This window comes from Leopardus geoffroyi, chromosome E3, assembly GCF_018350155.1.
Source record: "Leopardus geoffroyi isolate Oge1 chromosome E3, O.geoffroyi_Oge1_pat1.0, whole genome shotgun sequence".
In the NCBI taxonomy this organism is placed as follows: domain Eukaryota; kingdom Metazoa; phylum Chordata; class Mammalia; order Carnivora; family Felidae; genus Leopardus; species Leopardus geoffroyi.
Genome location: NC_059340.1, coordinates 18773017 through 18791915, shown reverse-complemented (window position 1 = coordinate 18791915; position 18899 = coordinate 18773017). Strand labels below are relative to the sequence as shown.

The window sequence follows — 18899 nt, the reverse complement described above, 5'->3', positions numbered from 1 at the left end:
TTCTGACAATGCCCTCCAGCCAAAGATCAACGGGAACACACCTGTAGTTAAACAGGGGCAATGGCACACCATGGGGAACCCCATCATGGACATCTCAGCAAGCGTGTGTTAGGAAGGACTTATTTATTACAGGATTTAGGCTTGTGTTGGATGATTTTCAAGGAGGGTTTGAGAAACGGGAGATTTGCGCTAGGTTGGAAGTTGTCAGGAGGTAGGGATAATTCTTTTTGGTTATCTTAATAATTCTTATCTAGAATTTAGGAGGAACAGATAAGGATTAAAGCCGTACTTGGTAAAAAAAATAAAAAGGCAGTCACTCAAACTGGGGGGGAGAGTTATGTTTGGTCATTTTTGTGGTTGGGACAATGTTCTTGTTTTTGTGTTCAGACATGATTATGAAATGGTCTTTCTCTCAATCCATCAGAGACTGCCTTTGTCTGATGTTGGGAGTTCTGTGAAATTGTTTATGCTCAAAAGCACAACACCATAGTCCGGCTGACAGTGCTAGGCCAGCTCCTGGCAATACCAAGGCTTCTAGAGGGAGAGTGCCCACCAGCTCTCAGCGGTGATGGGCTGCTTTTCTCTTTTTCACCAACTACACTTGTAAAATCACAATCGACAATCCCTTCTGGTAAAACATGAACTCTTTGGGTCACCCCAGGCCCCATTACTCCCCAGTGCCTTACAATGGCCCACCCCACTCATTTACACTCCCGTCCCCGGGCACTGAAATCTGCACCCCTCGCTAAGCAAAAAAGGAACCAAGCCCAGAGAGAGGTGGCTTGCCTAGGATCACTCCGTGAACTGGGAGCATGGTGGAAACTACAACTCCGTTTTTCCCTGCTAGACATTAAAGGCCCATTATTAAATCTCTGAAGTAGCAGCTTCTAGAAGGAAAGTAGATTCAGTCAGATAAAACACACGCTCTTGTCAACAAGGTGTTCCGATCTTATTCCTTCTTTCTTTCAGGATTGGCTGTCTCGTGACATCAGCCAGATTCTGAGACCCCTGCCTGGCTGCGGCAGCCACCCTTGACATTCATTCTGCTCCTCAAAACCACCAAGCGCGTTCTGGCCTGGAGTCTGTGTTTGTGCCCTTCCCACAGCCCGGAACTCTTGTCCCTCACACCTCCACGTGGCCGCGTCTTCTCTGCTTCGGCCCCGCATCACCTCCTCAGGGACGCACTCCCTCTAGACCTTACCTACTCACACCCTGCATGCCCTAGCACTCCTGTCACCTCCTCTAGAAGGCCACCTCACAGCAGTCTCTTGTAAGAATCTCCCCTGGTGCTTTGTTCGCAGCTCTTCTCAGTTTGTCAAAAACGCGGCGATGGGAGGCGGGAAACCTTGCCCTTCACGCCCACGAAGCGCTCTGAGGGCAGAGACCCAACGACGCGGAGGAGACCTCGTTTTCCACGGCAGACTCGCGACCGCGGGGGGGGGGGGGAGGGGAGTGGGGGGGGGAAGCCTCCTACACTCAGGGTCCCGGGCTCGCGGAGGGCCGCCCACCTTGCATAAGGCCCCGCCCCGCCATAGGCGGAGCGCTGTCTCCCAACCGGGCCCAAGGCCAGCACGCATGCTCCGCACCGCCTGCCCGCGAGGTCGGGGGCGGGACCTTGAGGCGCCTGCGCAGTTGCTCGGCCCCGGCTTCCGGGCGGTATCGGCGCGATGGAGCTGAGGGCCAGTGCCGCCGAGTAGCGGCGGCGTGAGGTCGTGCGGGCCGGGTGGTGTGACCCGAGGGCTTGGGTCTCCGGGTACTTGGGAGCCGCCGGAGGGTGCGGAGAGAGCCTAGGATAGCCGTCCGCCGCCACTCCCCGGCATGTCGGCCGAGGCCTCGGGCCCGGCGGCGGCCGAGGCCCCGTCCCTGGAAGCGCCTAAGCCCTCGGGTCTCGAGCCTGGCTCCGCCGCCTACGGTCTGAAACCGCTGACCCCGAACAGCAAGTACGTGAAGCTGAACGTGGGCGGCTCGCTGCACTACACCACGCTGCGCACCCTCACGGGACAGGACACCATGCTCAAGGCCATGTTCAGCGGCCGCGCAGAGGTGCTCACCGATGCGGGAGGTACGCCGCGCCGCCCTCACCTGTGTGGTCTTCCAGATCCCAGTCTGCCTTTCTTCGCCCAGTCTCTTCCTACCCCCTCTCTCGTCTCTATCGTCCACTCAACTCTTATTCACCTCCCTCCAGCCCCACATCCCGTCTTATCTCCCCTTTCTCATCCATAATCTCCCTCAAGTCCTTCACCCCCTGCAAATAACCAATGTTTATGAAACATCACTTCCCCCCCGCAACAGGTGCTACGGTTGTGATTCAACATGTCACTTCAGAATTTTTATTATCACTTCCCTCCAATTCTCCCACCCTTTACTCCTCTGCCCAAACGACTTGGAAACCAGCCCTTCTGCCAGCAGCGCCCTTCCAGGCAACCTTCAGGTTCCTTCTAACTGCTTAGACTTATGTTTGCCTCTCTACCTCAGCACTGCTAACCACCAGCCGGGAGGAGTTGTCTGTTAGCGTGTTCCTGTAACATAGGTCCCTGTACACTCTAGGGATTCATCTGTAAATGCAGATTGTAGAAAAGGGCTGCTTTGGGTTTGCCAGGGTCACCAGAATGGAGGGTGGACAGTTCTCTTTGGCAGGTGAACCTTACATTCTTGGAGTGTTGCCTTCAGGGTTGGACGCACATGCCCCGGTGGAACCTTGAAGTTTTTGTGAGGGGCGGGGGGGATTTAGAGGGATATAACGAGGATTGTAAGAGCAGGAGAATTAAAATTTCAGAGGTGGAGTTCAGTCTTCAAATATCTGAAATTGAAGAATGTATTTATTCAGCAATTATTTGTTTGTTTGTTTTTTTTAACGTTTATTTATTTTTGAGACAGAGAGAGACAGAGCATGAATGGGGGAGGGTCAGAGAGAGGGAGACACAGAATCTGAAACAGGCTCCAGGCTCCGAGCTGTCAGCACAGAGCCCAATGCGGGGCTCGAACTCACGGACCGTGAGATCATGACCTGAGCCGAAGTTGGCCGCTTAACCGACTGAGCCACCCAGGGGCCCCAATTCAGCAATTATTTGTAAAGCGCCAGTTAGTGCCCGAGATACTTTGGTAAATGAATCAAACAAGATTAGTCTTGTGGACTTTACTTTTTTTGTGGGAGCAGGAGGAAAATAATGAGCAAGTACACATGCAAAAAATACATGTAATTGCAGATAGTAATAAGTTCTATGAATAATATAAAGGTTAAAATGGTAGTGAACTGGAGGATGGGGTAGACATTTTAATTAAGTAGGATGGTCAGAATTAACACCAAAGGTTAGAGTTTGTTGATACGGTAATCTGTAATAACTTTCTCACGGTGAGAGCTTTTTCAACATGGGACAGACTTGGAAGGGAGTTAATTCTCTGTGTCTGCAATATGTTGTTAAAAAGGGGCCTATGGGAGAACTCACTGGAGATTTTTAAAAGGGAGGTTCTTGGGGATGGCAGCAGTCTGAGATCAGTATTCAGACTCGAAGAGGGAAAATCTGTTTTTCATAAAAGTTTAGTAGCTCCGGAGCCACCTGCAAAGCCAGCCTTCCTCCTGCCTCTCTCCACCCCACCAGGTTGGGTGCTGATTGACCGGAGCGGCCGTCACTTTGGTACAATCCTCAACTACCTGCGGGATGGGTCCGTGCCACTGCCTGAGAGTACCAGAGAGCTGGGGGAGCTACTAGGCGAAGCGCGCTACTACCTGGTACAGGGCCTGATTGAAGACTGCCAGCTAGCACTGCAGGTGAGGGTCCCTGGGTCCCACCCTATGCCCATGTCCCTGGGAGAGCTGCCCAAGCAGTTAGATACTAGGACATTAAAAAAAAGAGAGAGAAGAGGCATATGGGATACTGTCCAGAGATGCTGCCTGTGGCCTGGCCGTGACTGGTCATGACCACAGAAAATTTGGGGGTGCTTTCCACTGTATCCCTGCTGCCTCAAGAAGGACCTCTTTCACCACCTCATGCCAGGACTAATGCAGTTGTTAAATAACTGCTCTCTCCTTGCTGTTCCTACCTGGCTAATGGAGCTCTCACACTAGCACCTGAATGATGGTCCTTAAACACAATCCCAATCTCTTCTCCTCCTTGCTCAGAAATCTTAAATAACTCCATGTGCCACTAGGAAAAAACAAAAACAAAAAACTAATTTAAACTAGAATATAGTGACCTGTGTGATTTGGTTCTGTCCTGGGAGGCAGCATTCCACCTCCAACCAGGTTTGGTTTTTTTTCCTTTTCTTAACTTTTTTTTTTTTTTTTTTTTTTTAAATAGCGTTGAAATCCTAGAAGCAGAACTGCTCCCAATACAACAGGCTGGGGGTTCCAGAGCCCCAACTGCTGGGTTTCTCTTCTATGGATCTCTTAGGATTCTGAGGAAATAGAAAGCATAGCCAGGACCTGTGGGTTAAGTGTCACCTCTCCCACAGCTCACTGAACGACCTTGATTGAATCAGTTCCTACCTCTGGCATTCTGTCCTCATGTTCCAAAAGATAGGGAAACAAGAAAAATATGTACAGTGTAGTGAGTTTTACATAAGCCTTTTATTCTGTTCTACTTTTACAATGTTAAACATGTCCTTTCTTTTATGATACAATATTAATAGGAGATAATGAGGTTTTTTTTAATGCCCTTTATGTGTTAAAAAGTGGCAACTATTAACAACTTTCTGTTGTCTTGGTGAATACTTACTGGTTCTGGAAATCCAAAAATAGAGTTCCTTTGGGCAATATCCATGTTTTTCAAACTGCATCCCATAGAAGAAAAAATGCATTTTATACTCACATATATATAACTTAAATAAGAGTTTTATGAAAAGATACTTTTAGTGAAATACACACTGATATATTCTGTTCTCTTTTTAATGCTTTTTGGGACCCATTAAACTTATTCATGACCCACTAATGAGTAACCACTTGCAGTTTGAAAACCATTGCATTAAATGATCTTGAAAGTGGGTTCCTGCTCTGTAGTTCTATATTTATCCAGTATTACCTCACACCCACTGTGTGTCAGGAGCAATTCTGCTATCTATTTGTGTGTACATCTTGTACCTCCTGTTTGACATAAAGGAGGGAAGTTGGGGATGCCTTCGAGGTCAAAGAGCCAGTAAGCTGCAGAGCTCAGATTCCCAGGTGCAGTGCTTTTTCCTCTGTACTCCAGCTGCCTCCTTTCCAGGTTTCCCTGACACCATTCCCATCCTCACCCCACTCAGAGTTTTCTTGTTTGCCTGGAGGTTTTGTTTTTGTTGTTAAGATTTGGGTTTAGAGAATTGAGTTCATCATACTCCTCAGTGTGTGGTACTTAATCATTATTGGTGTATACAAATCTTTTCTCTTTTTACTTTTTCCCTGTCATTCCCAGTCCCTTGCCCATTTCCCTTTGACCCATAGATAGCCCTCCAATTCTAATGTTTTGATACATATACTTGGATTATGTTTGTACCCTTGAAAAGCTAAAAGCATTGTTTTATATATGTACGTTTTAAATATCCATAAATGGCATTGAGGTATTGGTTGTGTTTTCTGTTTGAACACTTTTTTCAAGATCTATTCATGTTGCTATATGTACATTTAGTTCTTTACTTCTGACTGCTGCACGAGAATCTATGGCTTGTATTCACCATATTTTATTTATACATTCCCCTGAGGTTGGAGACCTAGATTGCCTCCTACTTCCTTCCCCTACAAACAGTGCCACCTGTCACTGTGAGTGTGGATCCTGGGCCAGGGTTTCTCATGTTTGGGAATGGAATTGCTGGGTCACAGAACACATACAAATACATTTCAGCAAGTATCATCAGATTACTCTCCCCATTGACTGTAGCACTTTATACTCTTGATCAGCAATGCATAAGGGATCTCGTTTCTGCATATTCTCAACCACACACAGCATCATCCAGTGTTCTAATTTTGCAAATCTGATTCGTATGGAGTGATCTCATTTTAATTTGCATGCCTCTGATTACTAATGAATTGAGCATCTTTTCATATGCTTAACTCACTTTTTTGGTTTCCCATTCTGTGAATTGCCTATTCATATTCTTTACCAAATTTTCTACTGAGTTTCCTATCTTTTTCTTGTTGCTTTGCAGAAGATCCTTGCATATTTTAGTTTAGTTCCTGGGGAGAATTAAGCCCTAAGGCATATATTGTACATAATAAGTTTATTCTCCTCCTGTGCAGCTAGAATGGTACTATTTGCTTATCATCCTTGGAAGAATTGAGAAAATAGTTACTCAAATTATTTATTTGCTGGGTTTGTGATTTGGGTGAGGAATCCTAGTTGAGAAAATCTGTTTCAGATAATTTCTAGTCAGTTTTAGTTGTGGCCAGTATTTTCTCTTGAAATGTCACATGTCTGTGGCATCTGTTGTTGAATAGAAATCCTTGATTTTTTTTATTATAAATAACTTTTTTTTTTTTTTTCAACGTTTATTTATTTTGGGGACAGAGTGAGACAGAGCATGAATGGGGGAGGGGCAGAGAGAGAGGGAGACACAGAATCGGAAACAGGCTCCAGGCTCTGAGCCATCAGCCCAGAGCCTGACGCGGGGCTCGAACTCCCGGACCGCGAGATCGTGACCTGGCTGAAGTCGGACGCTCAACCGACTGCGCCACCCAGGCGCCCCACTATTTATTATTTTTAAAGCAGTATACATATGTATTGTAGAAATTTAGAAAACACAGATAATCAAAAAAAAATAAAAGCACCAAATATCCTTCCGGGTCTATTCGTGTGTGTGTGTGTGTGTGTGTGTGTGTGTGTGTGTGTGTGTGTGTGTGTTTGCTTGCCAAATTATGGTCGTGCTGTATGTGCTGTTTTGTAGTCTGGTTTTTTTGTTTATTTGTTAATAATTGCCATCTTTCCATGTCAATAACATTTTTTCTTATCTAACATCCAGGGTATACAAATTCTCCATTTGTTCCAGAAACATCTTTTATAGCTGACTCATCTAAACCAGGATCCAGTCTAGATCTTTGCATTACATATGGTTATTATGTTCTTTAAGTCTTCTTCCAGCCGAAAACCATCCCTTCTGTTCATGCTGACTTGTTAAAGAGACCACCAGCTGTCTTGCACAGTGACCCACTTTCCAAATTTGTGTGGTTGTTTACCTGTGGTGTCATTTGGTTTGTTACTCTACCCTATTCTGAGTTTTCTGTAAACTAGACTGTAGATTTAAAGACTTGACACTAAACATTTTGGTTAGAATACATTGTAGGTAATTTTATGTATTTCATACTATGTTATATGAAGTGACCCATAATATTGTTAATATGACCCATCATTGGTAATGCTCAGAATTGGCTCCTAGATTCAGGTGATAATGGTCTGATCCCTCCATTATAGTTACACTACTTCATGACAGCTATAAAGCAATCTATGTAATGTTTATGCACTGTGTGAATGGCAGTTATCTATCAAACACACACCAGTTGAGAATCCTTATGTGAATCAGTAGTTTCATTAGGGTTGTGGAGTAATTATAATTGTTATTATTCTTTCAACATTATGACCTGGGGTTATTTGTAAAGTCACGTTTTCTGTTGTTAACTGGAGAAATTCTTGATTTTTTTTTTAATGTTTATTTTTTTTGAGAGAGAGAAAGAGAGAAACAGAGTGTGAGTGGGGGAGGGACAGAGAGAGAGGGAGACAGAATCCGAAGCAGGCTCCAGGCTCTGAGCTGTCAGCACAGAGCCTGATGCGGGGCTCGAGCTCATGAACTGTGAGATCATGACCTGAGCCAAAGTTGGCTGCTTAACTGACTGAGCCACCCAGGCTTCCTGTGAAATTCTTGATTTTTAATGTCAAATTCCTCCCCGCTCCTTTATTTCCCTCCTTAATGGTATATCCTTTCAGGGTCTTGCTTAAAAAGGTTTTTTGTTTGTTTGTTTTTTCCATTCTACATCTTTTATTAGCTTTATGGTTTTATCTTTCATATATGGGTCTAAATGGAATTCACTGTTATAAATGTAAATTATGAAGGGATTTAACTATTTTTTGTCCTCCATAGAGTGAACTAGTTTTCCCAATGCCACCTACTAAATATTCTGTGGTAGCCAGTGTCCAAGATGCCCACCCGCAATTCTTACTTCCTCCTTATTCATGCTCTTGTTTAGTCCCCTTCCACGCTGAATAGGGCTGACCTATGTAATCAGTAGGATATTGCAGAAGTGATGGTGTGTGACTTCTAAAGCCAAGTCATAAAAGACATTGCCATTTCTGCCTATCTCGGGTCACTCACTCTGGGGGAAGCCAGCTGCCACACGAGGACAAGGGAGGTTCACTTGGTGAGGAACTGAAGCCAATAGCCAGCTTCAGCCAATAGCCAGCACAGACTCCCAGCCATATGGGTGAACTATCTCAAGCAGATTCTCTAGGCCCAGTCCAGTCTTCGGATAACTACAGCCCTGGCCAATGTCTGGACTCCAACTTCATGAGAGACCCTGGGCCAGGACCACCCAGCTAAGGTGATCTCAAGTTCCCAATCCACCGAAACTGTGTGATAATAAATGTTTATTGTTGTAAGCTGCTAAATTTGTAGTAATTTATTACCCAGCAATAGAGAACAGATTGGGTATCTGGAGTGGGGTTCTGTGGTAACAAAACTCTAAAGAGTAGGAGTGGCTTTAGAACTGGGAAGTGGGCACAAGCTGGCATGGCTTTGAGGAGAATATTAATAAAAGCCTAAAGAGCTTGAGAGGGTCTGTTCACAGAAGTCTGATGACCTTGGAGTAGGCTGCTGGGATGAAAATGTTACTGGAAACTGGTGTAAAGGGGATCCTTGTTATGTAGTGGCAGAAGTTTAACAACACTGTCTCCTACAGTAATGTAGAAAGTGGAAAATGTACCTAATGATCTGGGTGGTGTAGCTAAAGAGATTTCCAGAAAGAATGTTGAAGGTGCCACTGGGTTTATTGTTGCTCATAGTAAAATAGAAGAGGAGAGGGTAAGCAAGAGGAAAAACAATTGAGCACAAAGGAGCCAGGTATTACTGGGTTTGAAAGTCCCCAGCCTTTCCAGGTAATGCATGATGTTAAAATTAACAAATGGCTTCCAGGCAAAGATCAAATATAGGGCATTCTCAGTAAAACATGATCTAAAGATGAAACTGAGGATATGATTGTAAAATCCGTTGTTAAGACTTCAGAAATATCCAAGAAGATGCCTCAGAGAACCTTTGAATCAAATAATAGTGCTTCTAAGAAACTTAAGGGTGTTACCCCTCAGCAGTCTCAGCACAAGCCCAAAGTAGAGGACAGCTTATCTCACGAAGATTTGTGGGTGTGGCATTTGTCTAATGAACTGAACCCCAAGACTCACAAGACACCCATTAAGTTTTTAAGAGAATTATATTGGCAGAAACACTGCCAGCTTGGACCAAAAGTGACAGACCGTGCAAGACCTTTGGACCCCCAGAGTTCTGGCAGGAAACCGTGGAGCTGCAAGCATGGATTATCTTTCTTGGAAAAGGAAGGATGACTCAGGGCAGAGCCAAGAGCCATAGAGAATCATTTCTGAAAAAGAGTAGGCATCAGAGAGCTCCCAGTATTCATCCAACTGGATTACAGAATTGATACGAAACAGTGACTTCCGTGTGCCACCTACCTCCTCCCCAACCGTTTGAACAAGAGTGCCCCGGTGATTGTGCTAATGCCCGTTCCACCACTGCATAGTAGGTATATGGGAGAGATGAGTGGTCTCTTTAGTTCACAGGTCTTCAGATAGAGTGGAAATGTTTACGGAGCTATACTTAAGGAACTACACCTAAGGAGCCTCATCCCAACCTACACTGACTTAGATAACAAGATTCTGTACTTCAAGCGATGCTGAAATGGGATGAGACTTTGGGGGATCTTGGGAGGGAGGAAGTGTGTTTTTCAATGGGAAGGAGTTGAATCAAAGGAGCCAGAGGTGGCCTGTAGAGTCAGTTAGCCTCCAAGGCAGTCCCCGGTGATTCTTATTCCCCAGTATTCATTCTTTCATGTAGTTTCCTTCCACACTGAACAGAGCTGACAAAACTAGGTCATGAAAGACATTGAGCCCATCACCTTGGTCTCTCGGATCATCTGCTCCGGAGAAGCCAGCTGCCATTTTGTGAGGACACGCAAGCAACCCTATGGAGAGGTCCAGATGACAGGGATGAGATGTTTCCTGCCGACAGCCAGCATGAACTTGCCAGCCATATGAATAAGCTTTCTCAGACACAAACCGTCCAAATCAGGCATGTCTTCAGATTCCTGCAGCACTGGGTGACATGACTACAACCTCAAGGGAGACCCCTATGCCAAAACGACCCATCTGAGCCACTCCTGAATCCTTGATCCACAGACACTAGGGTAATAGATATTTATTGTTGATTTAAGCTGCCAAGTTTGGAGATAGTTCATTACACAGCAATAACCAATACATACTTCATACTTGCCCCCACTGATATGTGTTGTCCTCTTTATAAATATGTTTTCATATATATACCAGCCTGTTTCCAAACTCTCTGTTGTGTTCCATTGGTTTCTTGTTTGTTCCCCCAAACCAAAACCACACTGTTTTCTTTACTATGGCTTTGTAGGATACATTAATATATGATAGAGTCAGTCTCTTCTCTTGGTTCTTTTTAAAAATTGACCTAAGTAATAGACTTTTATTTTTCCATGTTAATTTTAGAAAAAGTCATATGAGTTTTTTTTTCTTTTAATGTTTGTTTGTTTGTTCGTTTGTTTTGAGAGAGAGGAGAGGGGAGAGAAATTCCAAGCAGGCTCTGCGCTTTCAGCACGGAGCCCGATGTGGGGATCAAACACATGAACCGGGTGAGATCATGACCTGAGCCAAAACCAAGAGTCAGACGCTTCACTGACTGAGCCACCCAGGTGCCCTAATTTTTAAAAATCTTCTGGAATTTCTAGTTAAGAGATCTTCTGGTTGAGAGAGGTGAGAGGGGTTTTGGCATAAAGATTCTTAAAGACAGGAAAGAGGAAAGAAGCCCATGTATCTGGTTTTGCCTCAGTCCTCATCCCACCCAACCAAGTTCATTTATTGAACAGACACTGAGCATCCACTGTATACTAGGAATTCCCTAGGTGAGAAGAGACCAGATCATAAGCAAACATACCCCAAAGTGAGAAAATGTGAAGAACTAAGAGCCATGAAGAATGAGCTGTTAATGTGAAAAGGAAGTAGAGGAGCCTACTTTACTCTAGTAGTGGTCAGGGAGCTTCAGGAATTGGACCAGCACCCTCTGGGGTTACTGTTTGAGTTATCTTAATGGTATGAAGGGACCAGCCATACATACAACAGTGTAGACCATTCCAGGCAGTGGGAACAGCAAACACCTGGGTGGGCACAAGGAACAACTATGGGTGGGGCTGAAGCCCAGCAAGTAGGTGAGAGTGGTAGAGATGAGATCGGAGAGGTTGAATCCTGCAGAGCTTTGTGGACCACTAAGGAGTCTGAATTTTTTTCCCAAAGGCAACAACAACTTTTGACAGCTTTTAAGTGGGGGAGTGAGTGACCTTTGGTTGTGCTGTTAACCACCTTCCGCTTCTTCTCCAGCAAAAAAGGGAGAACCTGTCGCCGCTGTGCCTCATCCCCACGGTGACATCTCCCCGGGAGGAGCAGCAGCTCCTGGCCAGCACCTCCAAGGTGAGGCCCCTGAGCCCTGTAGGGTGGAGGCCGGGGGCCTCTCCTTGCAGCCTGACCCCCACCCTTCTCCATGCTCTCTCCGCCAACAGCCCGTGGTGAAGCTCCTGCACAACCGCAGTAACAACAAGTACTCCTACACCAGGTGACCACCACGGGGCGGGAGGTGCACCGGGTGGAGTCCTGAGCTCAAGCACACCCCAGGTCTGGGCCCAGGGGGAGGGACAGAGGGACAAAGAGAAGGCCTGCCTAGATCAGGGTTCCAGCTCTGCCACTTACCCACAGGGCACTTTGGGCAGGTCATTTTCATTCCTGAGCTTCAATGTGATCACCAGTAAACAGGCTTGAGGTGAGGATTAGATGATAATGGCTGGCATTTACTAAGTGCTTTTCCGTAACAGGCATTGCTGTCAGTGCTTCACACATATTAACTCCCATCATCCTCACAGTCGTTTGAGGTCGGTACTATTGTGATCTCCATTTTACAGATGAGGGAACTGAGGCACCAAGAGGTGAAGTAGCTTTCCTGGTGTCACTCAGTTAAAAAGCAGCTGGTCTAGGACGTTAGGTGAAGCAGCCCAGCCCCACAGCCTGCACTGGGAGCCACTCCGCTGTGCTGGGATTTGCTCTGCAGATGCTGGTCCTCCCTGAGGCCCGCTTAGCCTGGCCCCAGGGGTGGAGGAAGCTCCCTGCTGGGCACCAAACCCCTGGGCAGGACCAGAGTGCTGGGTAGGGGGGCCCCTAGGCTAGGGGAACAGCGGGCAGGAAGCCAGTGTACTGAGGCCTCCTGGCCCCTGGTCCTCAGCACTTCAGATGACAACCTACTTAAGAACATCGAGCTGTTTGACAAACTGGCCCTGCGCTTCCATGGGCGGCTGCTTTTCCTCAAGGATGTACTGGGGGACGAGATCTGCTGCTGGTCCTTCTACGGGCAGGGCCGCAAAATCGCCGAGGTGTGCTGCACCTCCATTGTCTATGCCACGGAAAAGAAGCAGACCAAGGTCAGAAGGGGTTCAGAGTCTGATCAGGGAGGGCTGTGGTGGTGGGCAGCACCAGGACCCTGGACTGGACAAAGGCAGCTCAGCAGACCAGGCAGCGGAGAGTCCGTTACTGGGAGCTAGGAGCTGCAGTTCCAAGTTCCAGGGTCTTTTGTAACCTTGGGCATGTCACCTTACTTCTGTGGGCCTGTTTCTCTGCCGTGAAATGAAGGTGTTGGATTACAGTGGGATTCTTTACCTAGGCCATTTGGGTCTCCAGGCTACCTGGAAGTGGTTTGCAAGTTTGGGAGTGTGTATGCATCTTTCCATTTAGAAAGACCATAGTTGTTAGAATCTCAGAAGGGTCCATGACTCAAAATAGGCTTTTAAAACCTCAGGACCTTAGAACACACAGGTCTCTTAGAACAAGTGAGTGTATAATTCCTGAGTCATTAACATGACAGTCATCAGCAGATAACTTCCTGAGCACCTACTCTGCACTAAGCTTTGCACCAGGCTTCAAATCAAGGTGAATGAAATGTCTGGTTAAGTACCAGCCCTCTGTCATGGCATCTACTTCCTTCTGCCCTTGATATGAGGGAAGAGCCTCAGATACACCCTCTGAGCACCCAGTGCTATCTCATACCTCCCCACCTTTGTACACACTGTCCCGCTTCTTAGACTGTTTCCTCAGCCCCGTCTGCCTAATGAACTTGTGCTTAATCTTTAAGACGCAAGTCAAGCACAGCTTTCTTTGGGACACCTTCGCTCATGAACTTTCAACCCCACAACCCGAGTTGATCATACTTCCTTCTTAGTCTGCAGCAGGCAGAGGCGGAGATAGGGGGCTGTCACACCAGCAGCAAGGGGTTAGCTTCTTGAGCTTAGGGGGTCTATCTTTTCTTCCTGTCTCTCTAGTACTAGACAAGCACTTGCCACACAGCGAAAGCTAGGAAACATTCATTGAATGCATGCATGAATGAATGAGTGACCAACCCACCTTCCAAGAAGTTTCCACTGTAATTGGGAAAACAGGATAAACCAGTAATGAGAATGCAGCTTGTTAAGAGTTAGTTATATCCCTCCAGGCCACACAAAGAGACCCTCCATCACCCCCTCACTTCACTCCTTTCCACTCTCTCCACTGCCTCCCTCCTTACTATACTAAGTGCACTCCTGCCCCAGAGCTCTTGCACTTGCTGTTGCCTGTTCCCCAGACTGCTCTTTCTCTGCTCATCCACCTGGCTCCTTCCCTCCTCCTTTGTCTCTTGGTTCAATGTCACCTTTTCCACAAGACTTTCTCTGAACTCCCTCTCTAAAATTGTAACATTCCTGGCCATGACAATCCCGCCCCCTTTTTATTACTTGTATGTCTGTGTCCTCCCCCTAGAATGTAAACTTCCTGCAGATAGAAACTTTGTTTAGTTCACTGCTATCTTCTCAATGTCTAGAACAATGCCTGGTACAGTGCAGTCACTCAGTAAAAATTTGTCAAATGAAAGAACATACCAAGAGACTTGGCAGCAAAGGAGAGAAAACAAATAACTCTGCCTGACTTTAGAGCTGGACCTTGAAGGATAAGTAAGACTTTGCTGAGTAAAAAATTTGCAAAGAAGATAGTCCAGGCCAAAGAACCTGTGATTTCAAAGGCTCAGGGGTGTGCCAGTGCAGGGCCAGCTGGGGGAGGGGCACGTCTGTGTATCTGGATCAGAGGGTTGGAGCTGGGGGTTGCTGGCCTTTTGCAGGTGGAGTTCCCAGAGGCCCGGATCTTTGAGGAGACCTTGAACATCCTGATCTACGAGACTCCCCGGGGCCCAGACCCAGCTCTCCTGGAGGCCACAGGGGGTGCAGCTGGAGGTGGTGGGGCAGGCCGAGGGGAGGATGAGGAGAACCGAGAGCACCGTGTCCGCAGGATCCATGTCCGGCGCCACATCACCCACGACGAGCGTCCTCATGGCCAACAGATTGTCTTCAAGGACTGACCTTTGACCTTTCTCCCTGTTTTCCTCCTGCCACTGGAACCCAGTTCCTCTCTCTTTCCCTCCTTTTCCCATACCTTTGCCCCGGCTTTGCTGGCCAAGTCGTGGGCCCATCTTCTGTCTCTTCATCGCATGGTACAGTTCACTGTGGCCCTTTTCCATTCATTCCCACCTCACTGCTAACAGCACGGTACATTCCAGCCCCCTCCCTAGGTCAGAGCCCTTCAGAAGGCCTGCATTTGTTCCCTTATCCCATTCTTGTCTTGTTCTTCCCTCACCAGCTGGTTTAGAGTGATTTAGAGCTCCCTTTCTCCCCTTCTCTCTCTCTCTCTCTCTCTCCCCACCCCGTTCCCCCCCCCCCCCCCCCCGCTTTTTCAGCACATAGTACACACCAAAGTGTCAAGCCAGCCCTTACTGAACCACCTCCCCACCACCGTGCAGGGTAGTTTCCCTCCCTTGTCCTTCCCCCACGAGCCCCCCCCCCCCCCCACCTCCTTAACTTTGTACTAGGCTGGCCTGGGCTTGCACCAGCTCAGCCATCTTCTCAATCTATTTCATATTATTTATTTTAATTTTCTATTAAATTATTGGAATAAAGTTGAGTTGAGGGTCTGGTGCTGGCTCTGAGGGAGAGGATCGGGGAGATGGCTTGTGTTAAGGAGGTACTTGGTTAGTTGGATGGGACAGGCCAGGAGCTCCTGCCCAAAGCCTTGAACTGGGCTGGTAGCTAGAAAAAGGTAGTCAGGAGTTAGGAGAGGATTTAAAATCTGTATTTCAGTGTTGGCTGGTCCGTTCCCACCCGAAGCCCCACCCCACCCCCTGCAGTGGAGAGGCAGTCCTGGCTACCACTCAAGCCATCCCTGAGTGCAGCATCTCTCCAGCCCAGATGTCTGAAGGGAGCCCCTTCCTTCAAGGGTCTGGTGCGAAGACAAAGTCAAGGGCCTGGCGCTCAGCCCCAGCCACGTTGGGGTGCCAAAGGTCCACGATGAAGACCACTCGAGGCCCATCTTCTGGGGAGCCTAGGGCACATGGGGATGGAGACAAGAGAGCAGCTGACATTAATTACTTATATGCCAGAGCACTCGCCAGGTGCTCCTAACAGCAAACACTTTGTAAATAAGTGCCAGGCATTGTTCTAACCCCTTGTATGTGTTAACTCTTCATCATCAGAACAAACTTGAGGGTCAGTACCACAATTATTCCCGTTTTATACAAAGTAACTGAGGCACAGAGAGATTAAATAACCTGCCCAAGATCACACAGCTAGTAAGTGCCAGAGGTAGGACTGGAACCCAGGTGGTTCAGGCCCAGACTCTTGTGCTGTTAACCACTTGGCTATGCACCTACATTAACTTATTTAATCCTTGCAGTCACCCAATAAAGAAGGTGATTGCCCCATTTCACAGGTGTTTGGGGAAGTTATAGGACTCGTTCAAGGTCATGCAGCTGGAAAATGATGGTGCTAGGACAGGAAACGGGTTGGGCTTGATTCTGCAGTCTCTATTCCCTTTCACTCAATCTCTCATGCCTCCTAGCAGAACGGGAGCCCATTACCATTATGAGCCACTGTGTGCAGGAACGAGTCGTCCACCAGTAGACAGTGTCCTTCAGCCCAGCACTGGGGCTCGCCCCCGACCACCAGCTCACAGCCAGGAGGAATCTTCAGGCCTGTGGAAAGAGACCCAGGCATCCAACACCCCTGCTTCCATCAAATGGGCCCACCCCATTTAGTCAAAATGCAGAATTGCAAGTCTTAAGCACCCCATGTAGTGTCCCTCTTTGCTGTCTGGAAGGTGACCCAAATGTAATTACGACATAGTAGCAGCTGAAGTGCTGGGAGATACAGGAAAGGCAGTGCAAAGCACAATATTTGTTTCAGAGAAAAGGGAAGGCTCCCTGGAGGAAGTGGCATCTTTTCTTGGGCTTCTGCCAGTTTAACTCAAGATGCTACTTAATGTGTGCTTGGCCCTCATTAGTATAATACTGATGGATCCACTTTGGCCCCAGGACCACAACACAGTAGAGTGCTGTGAGAAAAGTGGGCACCAACTCCAATGATGGGGAATAGACCTCCCAGAGGCGGGTGCGGCACTTGAAAGTGGAGTCCTGAAGGCGGAGTAGGATTTTTCCAGGAGGTGATAAGGGAGAAAGAGATTCTAGACTGAGGATAGCGTGAGTGTGGCATCTGCCAGGATCAGCCAGAAAGCTCTCATGATTTAACACATGGTGGGAGGGAAGGGGAGGAAGGGAACAGGTGGGAGATGAGGAGAGAAGGAATCTGGACTTGATCCTGAGACCGGGGTGCTTCGAAGTGAAGGACATGTCAAACTGGTAGCACACAAAATGCTTTTAGGCAAAACAAGGTTTTAAGTAACAGCACATTAAATAACAAAAAATGTTTCCTTTTCCATTTTCTTTCAGCTTTTAAAACATGAAGAAGAGAATCTCAGTTTGGTGCTACCATAACTTTAACACCCCACCAACACTGCTCCCTTCTAAAGGAAGAGAGTGGAGGCTTCAGCCTGAGAGAGACTAGAGTATTTAGCTGGGATTTTTAAAGCTTGCTTCTTTCTTTAAGTTTAAATTTGTTTTTATGAGTCCTTTCTATTTGGAGCAAGTAATACTGATTATCATTGTTCTCTAAAGATTCCTTTTAAATAAGCGAAACAAAATGTAGGGAGAATCAGTATCGAGAAAAACAGTACAGGTGGAAAATGACCACGGCAAAGCTTATGAAGATGGTTCGCAGGTAACTGAAGCTCAGGAAATGCTGCTGTGGGCAACAGGGAGTCATGGAAGATTTCTGAGAAGAGAGGCATGATCAGAACCATAGTGTAGAAAGCTCTGGTGGCAGAGAAAAGTCTGGAGGAGGAATCGTGGAGGCAAAGAGGTTGTCTGTAGGCAGCATCTACTTACCCAGATGGCATCTGACCCGGGCATTGGTGGGCCCACAGCGACCCTCAAGCCGGGCCCCAGGCAGGAGGACAGAAAAGCCAGCATTGCCGAAGGTGTTGGCACTCATAAAGCTCCGCAGCCCCCTCAGTGCCCGATAGGCCCCCGGGCACCGGCGGCAGTTGCTGGGTTGGCACCGGCCTGCTTGGTACAGCAGGAGCTGGTAGCACCCAGGGGCCAGGGGTGGGGACCAGCCCCGAGGCAGAGGAGTTGTCCCTGAGAAGTCCCAGCTCACAGCCCCAAAGTCCCGCAAAATGGCAGGGAAGCTGCTCTCCAGGAGCTCCACATCATGCCGCTGGGCATCCCGTGGCACGAAGGGGACTGAGGGCAGGTCTGGCAGGAAAAGCAGGCCTGGGCGCTGAATGCCCAGGACCCCTGGCCCTCCCCCAGGGCCTGGACCACCTTGAGCTGCCCTCCTCACCCTACCCATGCCCGCCCAGGAGTAGCGCCTGGCATAGGCCCGCAGGCGACGGCTCACTAGGCCTTCTGTCCTGAGTCCTTCCCCAGGCTCCCCAGAGCTCCCAGGGCTTGGCCTGCCAGTCTCAGAGCATCCCCTAGGCCCTCCACTGACACCCCCAGCCCGACCCCCAGCCTCCAGGGCCTGCATGTCTTGGGAGCCCAGACGGTAACAGTACCAGAGGAAAAGGGAAGTGAGGGCTCCAAGGAGCAGGGTAAGGGCTGAGGAGGCCAGGGGCGATGGCCACGCAGGCACGATGGGCAGGGAGGCCCTGGCCAGGAGGCCTGGGGCATCTTCCAGACCCCAGTTCCCCTGTCCCCCCAGTTCTCCACCGGTTCCCTCTGTGGCTGCTCCAGGGTTACCCCCTGGGCTGTTTCCCCTCCACATTTCCCACTCTTGGTTCTGTCTCCTTCTGAGGTCTTCTCTTCACCTTCTAGTTCCCTCTTTCTCACCTCCTTCAAATACCTCCAACCCTCCTTTCTCTTTCTTCCCTTCTATCTCTCTCTCCTTCTACCTCTTTTTTCTCCTTCAACACTCTCCTCTTCCTCCTCCCCCACCCCCTCTCCTTTCTCCTTCCGGCAGTTTCCTCTCTCCCCTTCAGCCTCTCCTTTCCCCACTCTCTCTGTCTCCCTCTCTCCTTTCTCCTCTCTTCCCTCTCCTCCCCGCCCCTCTTTAAGCTCTCCCTCCCTTCTAGCTTCCCCGGACAGCAGTTCCTACCCCACCTGGACCCGCAGCCCCGGGAACCCGCAACCAGTCGTCCTCCGCAGCGGCTTCTCTCTCTCCTTCCTCCCCCTTCTCCCCTCTGCCCACGCTTCTCACTCGACTCGACCCGCGGGTCTTCTCTCCCTCTCTCTCTCTCCTTCTCCCTCTC

At 48.2% G+C, this 18899-nt stretch overlaps 2 protein-coding genes across 2 annotated transcripts; one reads left to right on the top strand and one right to left on the bottom strand.

The window, feature by feature from the left end:
• The first annotated feature begins 1621 nt into the window (after window positions 1–1621).
• KCTD13 (potassium channel tetramerization domain containing 13) lies at window positions 1622–15221 on the top strand. Its single transcript, XM_045460511.1, has 6 exons — window positions 1622–2062; window positions 3600–3769; window positions 11577–11666; window positions 11756–11808; window positions 12469–12664; window positions 14386–15221. Exons 1-6 carry the CDS (start codon window positions 1819–1821, stop codon window positions 14620–14622), a joined length of 990 nt encoding a protein of 329 aa, XP_045316467.1. The 5' UTR covers window positions 1622–1818; the 3' UTR covers window positions 14623–15221.
• On the bottom strand, window positions 15168–18600 carry ASPHD1 (aspartate beta-hydroxylase domain containing 1). The gene is made up of 3 exons (XM_045460510.1): window positions 17536–18600; window positions 16174–16287; window positions 15168–15638 (listed from the first exon to the last, which is right to left on the bottom strand). The coding sequence occupies exons 1-3, from the start codon at window positions 18413–18415 to the stop codon at window positions 15529–15531; spliced, it is 1104 nt and encodes a 367-aa protein (XP_045316466.1). The 5' UTR covers window positions 18416–18600; the 3' UTR covers window positions 15168–15528.
• Between the last annotated feature and the right edge of the window lie 299 nt (window positions 18601–18899).